Source organism: Patiria miniata, unplaced genomic scaffold (genome assembly GCF_015706575.1).
Source record: "Patiria miniata isolate m_02_andy unplaced genomic scaffold, ASM1570657v1 HiC_scaffold_7, whole genome shotgun sequence".
Lineage (NCBI taxonomy): Eukaryota > Metazoa > Echinodermata > Asteroidea > Valvatida > Asterinidae > Patiria > Patiria miniata.
This window is the reverse complement of record NW_024037074.1, coordinates 18068669-18082741: the sequence shown is the minus strand read 5'-3', so window position 1 is coordinate 18082741 and position 14073 is coordinate 18068669. Positions and strand designations below refer to the sequence as shown.

Sequence of the window (14073 nt, the reverse complement as noted above, 5' to 3'; positions counted from 1 at the left end):
TTAAATTAACAAAAGATCAATGCAAATCCATAAAAGGTCAACCATAATTCTTGATTTATGAGGGTTTTTTATATACATGTACCTTGTAACCTTCACATTGGAAACACACTGCTGCATGCTGTCACCCAACCTATGGTGAACCAGACTGTAACGAATGAAAGCACGACCACGTCCCAGTGAACTTTTCACCTGTGATTATAAGAAAAAGGTCATCAGCAAAAAATTAAGTTGCCATGGCATAGACGGCGGAACTGGGGGGGGGGGGAGAGGGGCGGCAGGGTGTAACATTCACCGAAAAGATGAATTAAGTTTAGCACCTCTCGCCCCAAAGCTTCGCATGGTGGAATGAATATGGGTCATTCTATAAATTGGGGATCAACTTTTTTCCGTCCCTGTTACATCTGACACCTGTGAGTTTTTACTTTTTGGATGCACTCTTTTTATCTTTTCTTCCTCCAAGACTGATTATGTGAAGCAAATGACCTACCAAACAAATAAAAATTAGTTTGAAGTCATATTTTTTAGGACATTTGAATGGCAAATTACAAAGTTTACAGGTAAGAAGGACAGGAACATTGTTGCACTTTTGACCCTTATAACCCCACCATCAAACCCCAACGGCGTGTTTTGTTGGAATCTGCCAGGATGGGTACAGTACCCCGAACCTGACAGTCTTTTACACTGGGTAAAATCAGAATCAAAGTCAGAAATATGTGTGTGCAGTTTTCCATATGGTGTTGGAATTTGATCGGTATGGTTCCTAGTAAATCATGCTAGGGAGTTAAGCCCGGTTCATACTTGGCGCGAATGCGAATGCAAAGCGAATTTGACGTCAAGAAACGTTCGCTGCGAAATTCGCCCGAGTTGAAATGTGTTCAACTTTTACGACTTCGCAGTGCGAATACTTACTATGACGTCACCAATTCGCGTTCGCTTTCGCGCCGAGTATGAACGGGCTTTAGGGTTAATTTCAATAGAAAGACCATACAAGAATAAGAATTAAGAATGACATCCAAACAAGAAGTAGTAACATCCAAAAAAAAGAAGTTGTAAGTACTGTATTAAGTACACCACTTAAAACTTTGTCAACAATTATTTGATGGTCTAGATTTGTTTCAGCATACACATGTACCTCTGCCATTGCTCGCACGAATCGCAATCCGTCGTTCAAGCCTTTGACTTTGCTCAGGCATTTATAGAAGTATTCCCAGTAATCACGACGCCCACCAAGAATGCTGGTACGACCTGCATCACGAGAACGAAAAACAAAAAGTGGAAAAAGAAATTCGCAAGTCAAATGATGGACTACGTGCAAACTTTGATTCTGTCAATCAATTCGGTAAAAGAGTTGAATTAAGAATGCAAAATTGGTTTTGCATGAGCTAGACAGTTGTCTTTGGATGATTGATTTTGTAAAGAAAATTTTTTTTAATCAACTGTGGGTAGCACTGGCCTGATTTTGTCTGCATATTTTTTTCAAAAAATTGTCTCAGCAAAACAATTGTCACTCACCAACCTGTAGTTTAGGGTTTTTTGTGTGTAAATCTGCACTGTGTCATGTGCTTCTAATTTAATTGATACAAGTCCTAACCATGCCATCTTCAACACAACTCTGTGAAATTATCACTGAACCTTGAGGGGGAAAAGGGGGGGGGGAGGGAGAGGAGTACGGGAGAGTTGGTGTTAGGGTTTTAAACAGGGGCCAATTTCACGGCGCTGCCAAGCACAAACATTTGCTTAGCACCAAAAAAGTCTGGCTAATAAAATCAGGTTACCAGCCAAAACTCCACGTGATGTATATTGCTCGTGATTAGTATTCAGCTGTTGTTTTGCTTAGCATGAAAATCACATGGAGTTTTGGCTGATAACTGCTTTTATAAGCCAGACTTTTTTGGTGCTCAGCAAATTTGTGTGCTTAGCAGCACTGTGAAATGGCCCCAGAAGGCTATCCCTCATTATCCTATGCACCCACCTTTCATTTCAATTTGGAGCAAGTATTCAAGCTTAGCACAAAACTTGTGCAACACCAGAGAATCATCAGTGATTGGTTGCTTGTTGTCCGTGTAGTCTCTCTTCAAGTCTTGAATACATCCTACATGGAAGATTATCATAAAAAAACAATGACCCATGTCATCCATAATTTTCGTCAATACCTAGGGATGTGCATTTACGGGTAATACAGGAATCGGGTACTTGATTGACCAAAAAACCAACACGGGTACCCGTTAAAGACACCCAACCCCAAGATTTAAATCTCAAAAGTTGCTGTTCACATTGTTCATAAAAGTCCACACGATAATACTTCCACAATGGTGCGTGAATACAGAAAAATACAAGTGTGTACAGTGAGCTCTGAAGCTTTACGGTGTAAAGCGTCATAAATGTGAATCTGTTTTATTTTCCATGTAGCCTGCTTTTCATTTTGAAAATTCCCCACAAATGTCATTCAAAATCTTTTTTCTTCATTGTCTGAGAATTTACTAAGTTACATGTGAGTATATTATGGGTACTCGATTCCATAATCTGGAATTGGTTCCTAACATCAGCGGTTATCAAATAACTTATCAATAACTGTATCCATAGGTGAATACAAAGCATAAAATGTCACATCTGTTTAACCCTAAAGGGGCCGGGTTATTTTGACCATCTCTCAGCCGGGGGGGGGGGGGGGGGGGGGGGGGGGGGGGGGGGGGGGGGGGGGGGGGGGGGGGGGGGGGGGGGGGGGGGGGGGGGGGGGGGGGGGGGGGGGGAGGGGGGGAGGGGGGGGGAATTCCGCCCCCCCTTAAGATCTCGGCCATCAAGTGACGAAAAATTTTGAAACTCAGCACATGCATAGAGCAACTCTTCCTAAACATACCCAAGAAATTTCATGACTATAGGTCAAAGGGTTTTGGAATTATGGCTAATTAATTATTCATATGTACGAATGGCAATTCTGCTCTGTGTACACGACGTATATGCGAAAATTCAGTTTTCACGGCGCGTAGCGCCGGAAAATTTTTAGCTACGCGGCAACCCGTGGTCTGATTTTTATGATTTTGGTATCAAAAGATGCGCAAAGCTCGAGGCTAAAAAGTCATAACAGCTCGGGTCGCGAAAAAATTTTTTTTAGAGGCTATCACGGAAAATGTTGAGGGGGGGGGCGGATTCCACCCCCCCCCCGGCTCCTTTAGGGTTAACCAGTTCGCGCCAGATGAGTGTATACACGCAAAGGTTTTGCGGGATTCGGAACAGACGACCGACAAACGCTCATGGAGCGAGGCCAGAAATATCTGTCAGCGACCCGCTTGCAGCGAGCGAGGCCGAAAATATGAGTGTGCTGCCCGAGGGTGATGGCTTCAACCCGCCTGGATTGAGGATGAGTGAAAAGTAATCCCGCGCCTCGTTCCGTTCTTGTCAAAATATTCCCGGCGTGAACTACATGTAGTTAATGTCCACTGTTATAACTTTAGTCTTTAACCATAACCCCTGAAGCATTTTTGCTTGGAAACTTTTTAAATCTCCGTTGCGGAGGAAAGAATGGGTCGGTTTTTGTACTTTTAATTTCTGTGGGCATCAATCAATCTCCAAACAAGAAAACAGTTCTGCTATGCTTTGCGTTCTTGAACCTAGTCTTGAACGCTACTGATCGATAGTGGAAGGTGCATAGTGCGCCCTCTAATGGCACAACAATTAGACCAGTGGGCCCATTCGTACTAACGTCTTTGCCATTTTGTATCAGCGGTTTAAATTTTCTCTGCAGGCTTTCCTATGGAATCAATCAGCGATCGAGAAAATGATTACATGGCTCGCCAGATGGTTGTACACCACTGATCTATACACTGAAGTGCGGAAGTGCGGTGACCTAGCATCATCGCTTTCCTAGGGAACCAATCAGTGATCGAGAAAATGATTCAATGGCTCGCCCGACGTACGGTTGTAAACATTCGCGCCATACGTGCGGTGAATGGGAACTGCTGTTTTGTTCAAATTTATACAGACCGTCCTATTTACATGAAAGGGCCATGCCCCCATTGCTACGAAATGACCAAGACGTTAGTGAGAGAACGTAAAAAAAACAATTCTGAAAGGGCGCTACAGAACATTGCTACTATCGCTATTGATCACCGACATGACTGAGGTCTTGGACAGAGACTATCTTGAACCCTGCACAAAACCCTTGAAAGCCTCTATAAGGCCAAAAAAAAAATAAGTCGGTCTCTGGTCAGCGCGCACGTCGATTTTAAGCATGCGTGTCGATCTGTTTTTTTCCCAAAATGTTCCGTGGTAGCTCCAACAGCGCCCTCTATTTCCGGACCTCCTCAAATTTTTTTACCAAAGAGCACCAAGGAATGGGAAATTGCACCAAGGCAAATGATCGAAAGCACCAAGGCAAATTATGGAGGACACCAATATACATGAGGACACCCAAAAAAGTAAAATAGTACCCACCTTGTCTGTACAATCCAAGCTTGAAGAAAAAAAAAAAAAGCAAGAAAAAAAAAAAAAAAGCAAAAAAAAAAAAAAAAAGCTGCGTGGTCTCTGACCAGAGACCGAACATTTTTTTTTTGGCCTAAAGTGGATTTTTTTTGGGGGGGGGGGGGGGGGGGAGTGTACATGTACATGGTTTAATTTGAAATGTTTTCTTACCTGTGATATCCTGAACTATCTTTGGGTAAGTCCTGGGTTGCGCCATGGTTGCTCCTTAGTGCTGCTGCTGTTCAACAAAAACAACGAACGATTTGAAAGCTAATCTCACGATTCAGGTCTCATGGCGTGCGTTGGCAAAGATCAGGAAAAAAATCCTTTACAGGGTGAATCCAAAGAAAGTGACTGAAATAGAAAAAATATTTCTAAAAAATATGTGGCTTGCTCAATTGCCTAAAAAAAGTACATGTTATTGAATAGTAACTGTGAAACTGTCACTTAATTTGCATACGCTATTCCCAAGTTATGACTATTTCAATAAAAAGATCACAAAATTCAGCTGTCCACCAATGATTATTAACCGTTCTACGAACTGATGAATACCCATCAAATGTATACAATGAAACAAACGTTTTCCCAACTCCATGAATGAACACAAACCTGCAAAGGAAAACAGACAAAATCGCCATCAAAATTTCAGACACAAATGAATGGACTTGTTCCTTATATTCAAAACACAAAATCTGGCATTAAAAAAAAAATCATGTTTCTGTCTGGACCATGTTGACTCAAATGATTAAAAGTATTCAGTATGGAAAACTGGAAAGATTCCCATATCCCATATCTGGCCATCACTTGTCACCCTGTGCCAAGGTCATGCATCACTGAACATGCTGAAGGGAAAATTAGTGATGACTAATAGGGAGTCCAGTGGTTTGGGGCCGTATAAACACGCAAAATTAGTCAATTTCAAACCGTGCTTATAAGTATCAACTAAAATACTAAATTACAAATACTCTAAATTACAAAAAGTATCCTGATACCAAGAGGAATACCGACTCCTATTATCAAAAACATTTATTCAGAACTTTGCATTCATTTGGATGGGAAAAAACGAATCCTCAACTCGAGCTTGCCATATCGACAGATTGTACCAATCATTACCGTGTGAGTCGGCACTTTTATTTAAAACACCGTGTAAACATTAATATCTACTTGATAAATTGTAACTGTTTTTGACATAACTTTATCAAAAATACTGTAAGTAACAGTTGTGCAATCCCCCTGGCATGCTGGCAGTTTTTTGTTATAAAGTCAGTGTCCCTATAAACCAAAATGGATCATTTCTATTGTTTTAGCAATAGTGACCTTGACCTTTGACCTGTCGGGCCCAAAATCTATAGGCTTCTTAAGACTATGAAGAACAATCCACAAACCAAATTTCAAGTTCCTAAGTAACGCATTTCTCAAGTTATCGTGCTGACAAGAGTCAACCTAACCCCCAAAAAGTAGTGTGTTATGGGGACAAAATTGCACATCTAAAAATTTTTTTTGACCTGCCAATGCTGAAGATCCAAATGAAAAACTTCCTCCAGCCCTAAATGACAACCCAATGATAAAATTTAGGGCTGGGTAACTAACTCCAGCTAACAATGTACGTGTATCGGCGATCATGTACTAGGGCCCGGTTTCTTAGTTATAGGGGAAAAATCAACTTTAAAATTATTATACCGACCAAACTAGTTGGCAACATTCTCAATAAACAGGTATGTCATACTCAGATGGCAGGGTTTAGTTTTTTTGAGGGAAATTTGGGGGTAAAATGTCGATGACAGCGCGGCAACAATACGCAACCCAAAAATAAAGATGGCGAAACAACGTGCGATGCACCGTGAGCAAATCGCAAGACACAAACCATGCAGGAAAATTGTAAATTCTACCTATACACTACCGATCCGGAAAAAAAGTGAAATTTTCCGTTCATTTCGGAGAGCTCCCCTCGCGATCTTGAACACGTTAAATTCCCGATCGTGTTTAATGTTTGAACGACGCGATTTCTTCTACATGCCCAGCGTACATTCGATGGTCCCCGTATCCCGAGTGCGATTCCGTTACCGAGCGCGCGCGATGCATCGATTATGATAATGAGTCACGTTTGTAAACACATACATGTGCATTTCGAACTGTAAAAGGGAATCGGGAACCAGCTTGAACTGGTATCCGCCATAAAAGCTGTGCTAGTTCCCGACTCCCTATCGTTTGAAATGCACATGTGTTTACAAACGTGATCCAGTCTACTCATTATCATAATCGATGCATCGCGCGCGCTCGGTAACGGAATCGCACTCGGGATACAGGGACCATCGAATGTACGCTGGGCATGTAGAAGAAATCGCGTCGTTCAAACATTAAACACGATCGGGAATTTAACGTGTTCAAGATCGCGAGGGGAGCTCTCCGAAATGAACGGAAAATTTCACTTTTTTTCCGGATCGTAAGTAAACTTCAGTACAACCATCTTAATTATCGATGTCTACTTGTACCTCAGGTGGCATATCTAGTAATTTAGAGGCCGTTTTGAAGGTGAAATCTGATGTTTTTTGTTGGAAAATTTTGGTTTGGGACAGTGACAGGATGATGTTGTCCAGGTCGCGGTATTAGCTTGGACCCCACTATCGCCAGACCATGTCCAAAATGTTAAAAAAGGCGATAAGTTGGGTCCAAGTTACTCGGACTATACATGTACTTGATGTAGTCAGGTAGTATATTATAGATAGTGGATATTTTGCCGGAGGTAATGACGGCAAACTAACGATTACTAAAGGTTTGCCGGCGGCAATCTATATCAACAGAGGGCGCTGTACTCTTTAAAATAGGGCTGAATTATAAGATGTATTAAATTCCCACCAAAAGTTGTGTAGCTCGTTTGGTGTAGTGGTTAAGCAAAGGCTCTAGTAAGCGAGATGACTCGCGTTCGAATCCGACCGCACCACATTTTAAAAAAAATTTTAAAAAAAAGAATCCAAGTCGTCGCTGCTCATTTTCATCAGCTATTTTTCTTCTCCAAATTTATCACTGAGATAATTTTAAATTAAGGGGAAAATAGAACGGGAACCTAAGTCTTGCAATGATTCAAAGGAAAAACTGAATTATTCATGACATTGCCCCTAACCCTCCTAGGAAAAAAAATTACGCTATCCGGCAAACTAACGTTTACTAAAGGTTTGCCGTCTCCGGCAATATATACACTGCCTATATTATACACGCCCTACAGCTGCAGCCGGGATATACTATATAGGGACCTTCACTTTATCATCATGTTTGGTCAGCAACAAACTTCAGCTTAAAGTTTTAAAGTGTAAATCCCATCTTACCACGTCTGGATCCACGCACGGATATAGAGATGAGTAGTTTACACCAAGAAGACCAAGCAAGGAAGTAGTTTGTTATTCATTTCTGCACACTATGCACTACACTGAATCATATCAGATCACAGCAAAATTGATATTACTATTAGTATTATTAGTATGTACTCCACTATTAACTCACGTACCAAGTGAACAAAGGCAGTCAGGGTCACAGACAAATTTTTTTTTTTTACCGCTGTGTGGCGCACTCCTAAAAACAACGAACCACTTTCGCACTTTCGGCACACCTTTGTCACTAGATGGCGCAATTTGTATAATTTAAGGACGCAATGACTACATGAAGGTGAGCAACTTTTAGTTGGGCCGGGGAAGTCGCCGTGGATGTGAGCAGACTCTTCGCTGATTAATTAGGCAAGACAACCGCTCTTGACCTCTAGATTGGGACCAATCAGCGGGTGCTTTCTATATCGGGTCTTCGGTCATTGGATAAAAAAAAACATGCGCGCTCTGTATCATGTTACGCGATAATGCGCCCTGCTGTTGTTGTATTCCAAACACTGCATTCGAAGTGACCAATCAAACCATTAAGTCCTGATTTGGGAATGAAATGACGTCACTATTTAGTAAAGTCGACTCCGATTGGCTGGCGCGCGGCTTGCATATATCTGCATGTCTAGACATATTAGACGTTGTACAGGAGACTCCGGGTGATACTCAGACTAAGAATTTGGCGGGTGGGCAAGTTTCTGGGTGCAACCCAACATTCCCAAAAAAGACAACAGTGATAAATCCCCATACATCAAAATTTTTGTACAAAAAAACCCCTCAAAAACTCTAACAGGTGTTCAGGCTGCATAGAAAAATGACGATCATGCATGTCGTCGTTCATTTTCCTTACAAAGTTGGTGGGTTGATCATTTTCCTTACAAAGTTGGTGGGTTGATCAATGACTTTTGTAGAAATTCTCAGCCAAAGATGACCGTCCTGGAAAAGTAGAAGGACCACTCCACAACCACAAAGTAGCAGGCTAAATAGCGCCACTTTTGAACCACCCTAGGACCCACGGTGCAAGAGTCCAGGCCAAAGGTACAGTGCCATTATGAATTCTTCAATCCCACGATTCCATGGCTCTCAGAACTCTCTAATATAATAATTTGAATGTACAACATTTATTCATGAGCTCGGCGGACGAATCATCTACTTGCTGGATGGACTGCACCCTTTAGGGCAATTATGCACATATTATTATTTTTTTCGGGGGGGGGTGTTGGTAAATTCAATTCAATTCAATTAGTTTTTACCTTCTTTAGTGGCCTTCTTTAATGGCCTTCTTTCGAATGACCCATTGATTTCTTGAAAAATCTGAGGCAGAGTCACTGAGTTTTGTGACTCAAGTCGAGTCCAGTCATTTTAAAGAAGTGAGTCGAGTCGAGTCATTAGGTCAAGACGGTCGAGTCGAGTCGAGTTGAGTCACAGTGTGTAGTCGAGTCGAGTCGAGTCGAGTCAAGTATTTAGCTCGAGTCAATTCGATTCACAAATATTTCAACACTATACAATAAATAAACACTTGAGAGAAAGTCATTTTTTTTGGCTTTTTAAATTTTACATTCGGGCTACTGCATGTGGCGACACCACATTTGCCTCTTAATGAAAATAAAAAGGGGGTGCCAGCTGAGTGTCATTCAACTAACTGGGACACTGATCAAACCACGTGTGTATAGGTATACATTATTCGCGAACATTCTAACGTGACGTGAACAAAAACCGGCACCGGCGTAAGCTATTGCAAATATTTTTCGCAAAGTTTTGCTTGTATTTTTTGGGCTCGAGTCTCATTAGCCTTCCTCGAGTCGATTCGAGTCATCTTGATGGGGACTCGAGTCGAGGCGAATCATTTGCCCGCAGTGACTCGAGTCGAGTCGTGTCACCAAAAATTGTGACTCGAGTCGGACTCGAGTCGAGTCAATGACTCGAGTCATTACAACTCTGATCTGAGGCATTTCCTGGCCACTTTCTTACTCTTTGAATCAGATTTGCTCGTGTCTACAACTTGAAAGAAGGCGAGAGTTTGGGGTATGGGGGTGATGGGACATCGTAATATTTTTGAGTGGTCGGGCACAACCCGACCACTCTTTGGATCTGTTACGATTAATCTTTCTTTCTTTCTTTTTTTTTTTTTTTTTTCCGGACAATACTTCTCCGCGGGTTTTCTCTCAAACGGTATATGGTATGAACTTGTAACTTTCCGATATATCGACCCTCATCCGAAGTGGTGCATGTTACTCTGACGTCATGATTACGTCATCAGGTGTCAAATTACAAGTGATTTTAAGTGGAAAAGTGACCAATTACTTTCACTTATAATTCTTGAACGAAATAATCAATGATGTTTGTATTCTGTAATGAGATAGACCATTAATTGCTCAACATTTTTTGTCGTGTACGTAAACTCGCTTGACCTTTACTTCCGGGTCTACTGGAAAGTCAAAGTTAGATGAATTCAAAATGAAGACGTTAGCCTGAAATAAAAACAAAGCAAAATTTCTTCCGAACAGTTTACGGTACAATCACAAAACCTTTGTGAACTTGTACCATGTTTATACGAAGATGTTATACATTTTGTTACGTCAGCATGTCGTCATGGGTATCAAATTACAAGTGATTTAAGGCCAAATTTTGACATAATAGTTTACGCTATATCTTTTGAACTAAAAAGATTATCGTGTTCGTTTTTTCGTGAGGTTGTATAAACTATGTCGTGAGTAACATTTCTTGTTCCCGGACACAAAACTGCTTGACCTTTACTTCCTGTGTTACCGGAAGTGCAATAAAAACTGGATATAACTCAAAAGCGGAAGCATTTTACTACAGACATATATCATGCAAGTGTTTAGTGAGAAATGCAAGTCACACAAAAAAACAGTGTGATGACGTCATCATCCGAAAGGGCGCCCCCTAGCGGCACATAAAATAGTGTTTGTTTTCTTTAATCTGAAGACCATCGGTTCTAATTTTACCAAATCGCTCCTTGATATTCTTTGATTAACCACAGATGACTTGGCAAGGTTTCAAATTCATGACGTCATCAGACCGGAAGATGAAAACAATCATATTCTATCATTTGATCCATGTCGTATATCTTCGTAGCCCAAATAACGATATCCATAACAATGTTAACCTTTTGCTTTCAAATACTAGGGACGTCATGAAACCGGAAGTTAGATGGTATAAATGCATACAATTACATTTTCCATATTTCCATACGTTATCTAACTTTACAATATTCATTTATCCACTCCGAACTAAATCAGTATTCACTTCCCGATTTTTAATAATAACGTCATCAAGCCAGAAATAACTCGTATGTGTACTTAAAATGTTTATGGAAATTTATCACACCGTTAAAGATGCATTTTTAAACAAAATAATTTATTGTGATGGTAAGGATTTAATTTCGTGATGCTTTGTTCTAAAAACATCAACATATTCATAACTTAACTAGAGGTTCGCGTTTGTTGAGTTACAAACGCAGAGTGGTCGGGCTGGCATATGTTCTTGTGTTTACAGTGACTTAATCATAATTGAACTGAACATTACCCCTCCCATTACCCTGCATCCATTACTCTTTGCTTTTCACAAAGAAAATCACACAACCTGCAGTTGAACTTGTTGCTTTACCTCGACAAGACTTGAAGGTCCGTGGGAAGCGCACATGTGGTGCTGCATGGATGGCTACTCAAGCATACAACCAGTTGAGACTATTGGTAGACTTGCCAGAGCCTCTAACGTCGTTGACGTTCATGACACATATGCTAATCATATCATAAAATGGCTTTGATGGGTTTTTTTCTTTTGCATGGGGATAATAAAATTCTGCACTGACTTTACGACAGAAAAGGTGTGGTTACACGCTGTGGAAATATTAATTTTCAGCATTCAGATATGCGAGGATAACTAGCAGAATTTTAGGAAGCCCATGCATGCAAAAGACATAAGCCATTTTATTTTTGATATTGAGATAATCAAATGTTGCATATATTAAGCTCCAAACACGTCATAGAGGCTCCCTCAAGTCTACCGATTGTCCGATTCCAATTCTGACCATGAATTCAATTCTAATATTCTCGTCCATTTTCTGATATTTTTCGCGGCAACCGATTGAAATCGCGCTTCGCCAGTTTTCCTCTCATATCTGAATGCTGAAAATTAATATTTCTACAGCGTGTAGCCACAAACTTTTCTGTCGTAAATTCAGTGCAGAATTTTATTATGCCCATGCAAAAGAAAAAAATAACATAAAAGCCATTTTATGATAAAATTAGCATATGTTGCATAAACTCCAACGACGTTAGAGGCTCCGTCAAGTCTACCGTTGTCATAAATTCAGTGCAGAATTTTATTATACCCATGCAAAAGACCAACAACAAAAAACAATATAAAAGCCATTTTATCTTAAAATTAGCATAATTATGTTTCATAAACTTTAACGACGTGAGACGCTCTGTCAATTCTACCAATGTCGTAACCTTAGTGCAGAATTTTATTATGCCCATGCAAAAGACAAAAACAAAATAAAACAAAAAAGCCATTTTATTTTAAGATTAGCATAATTCTGTCGCATAAACTCTAACGACGTTAGAGGCTTCGTTAACTCTACCAATAGTCCCAACTGGTTGTATGCTTGAGTAGCCATCCATGCAGCCATGGGCGTCGCGAGGGGAGGGCAAGGGGGGCACTTGCCCCCCCCCCCCCCCTGGAAAAGCAAAAAAAAAAAAAAAAAAAAGGAAGAAAAAGAAAAGAAAAAAAGAAAAAAAGAAAAAGAGGCGCGAAGACAAAGTGGTGTAAATTTAATGAGTTGGGAGGGGGGCAAAATGTCCCTGCCCCCCTCTAAAACTGATAAATCGAGAATGTGTTGAGAAATACAAGCATTTTTTGGCAAAAAATTGTTTTGCCCCCCTCTAGAAAAAATTCTGGCGACGCCCATGCATGCAGCACCAGATGTTCGCTTCCTGATAGGCCTACAAGTCTTGTCGAGGTAAAGCAACAAGTTCAACTGCAGGTTTTGTGATTTTCTTTGTGAAAATCACAGGGTAATGGATGCAGGGTAATTGGAGGGGTAATGTGCAGTTCAATTATGATTAAGTCACTGTAAACACAAGAAAATATGCCAGCCCGACCACTCTGCGTTTGTAACTCAACAAACGCGAACCTCTAGTTTTTTTTAATTTCTGATCTGAACTCGTCACGGCCGGGGGGGGGGGGGGGGGGGGGGTCGCTCGAATCCCCCCCCTTCCCCAGCGTACGGGCCTGTGGGTCTACGTAATTATATTATGTACAAGCCGGAGGTTGACAGCGCGAGCGCGTGGCTACGGTGTACAGTGAAAATGAAATTCCCAGTATCGGATTCCCCCACATGGACAGTTAAATCAATTAATTCCAAGACGATATAGACTGAGAAAAACAAATCATGTTTTGCACCCCTGGCATATATAGCCGTGAGTACTTTTCCCGATTGTTTGGAAGTGATATGGTGTATCGAAGGCGGATTCGGGGGGGGGGGTGGCGCAACGGGGGCCATGCCCCCCCCCCCAAAAAAAAAAAACCGATCAAAATATAAAAACTTGCGAAATATAACCTCACAAAAACTCACAAAACAGTCATTTAATAAGCACTTATTCAAAGGGTTCCTGTAATACCTACTTGCGCATGCATCGGTCACTTACATTATCTGCAACCTCTTCCTCAGGCCTCATAACACGCTTTCGAGTCCGTCAACTCGTACCTTGGACAACTCGCACCTTGGACCCCCCCCCCCCCCACCCCAACACTCCACCAGTGCTCTGCATTGATTCCAATCATAAGATTTGCTCTCCCTCTCCAGATAGAAAATAAACAGTCTATTACTCCTTAAAAACACTGCTTTTCGCAAATATAGGACTTCCTTTCTCTTTTATTTTATGCATCCGGAAAAAATAGCTATAATTATGTTCCCCCACAACATTCAATGTTGCTCCGCCCACCCAGGTCAGCTGTAAACTCAAAGCTGGTACCCCGCCACCAAAGACCATGTTTGTTTTGACTGCGCACATCACTGGTCTCTATCAGTGTACACAAAGTACACGTGTCAAAACGGTGTCATACACATGCCCTGTAAATGTCATAAGGTCAGCTAGGTAGGCCTCGGTACTCCGGCCCGTCTTGTGTTGTGGATTACTTTTCATCCGAGGGTGAAGCAGTTGAAACGGTGAAGCAGTTGACTGACATACTGGCGAAGGGAGGTTCCCGCCTGACAAAGTGG

General features: G+C 41.2%; 1 protein-coding gene across 1 annotated transcript in view; it reads right to left on the bottom strand.

Annotated features, from left to right (window-relative positions):
* LOC119745016 (FYVE and coiled-coil domain-containing protein 1-like) overlaps nt 1–7937 on the bottom strand; it is a 31039-nt gene extending 23102 nt beyond the window's left edge. The window contains exons 1-5 of the mRNA XM_038221240.1: nt 7782–7937; nt 4630–4696; nt 1973–2092; nt 1133–1245; nt 83–189 (exon numbers count right to left, since the gene is read on the bottom strand). Coding sequence (XP_038077168.1) covers nt 83–189; nt 1133–1245; nt 1973–2092; nt 4630–4675 — 386 coding nt within the window. The 5' untranslated portion in view covers nt 4676–4696; nt 7782–7937. The remainder of the gene's footprint in view (nt 1–82; nt 190–1132; nt 1246–1972; nt 2093–4629; nt 4697–7781) is intronic.
* Between the last annotated feature and the right edge of the window lie 6136 nt (nt 7938–14073).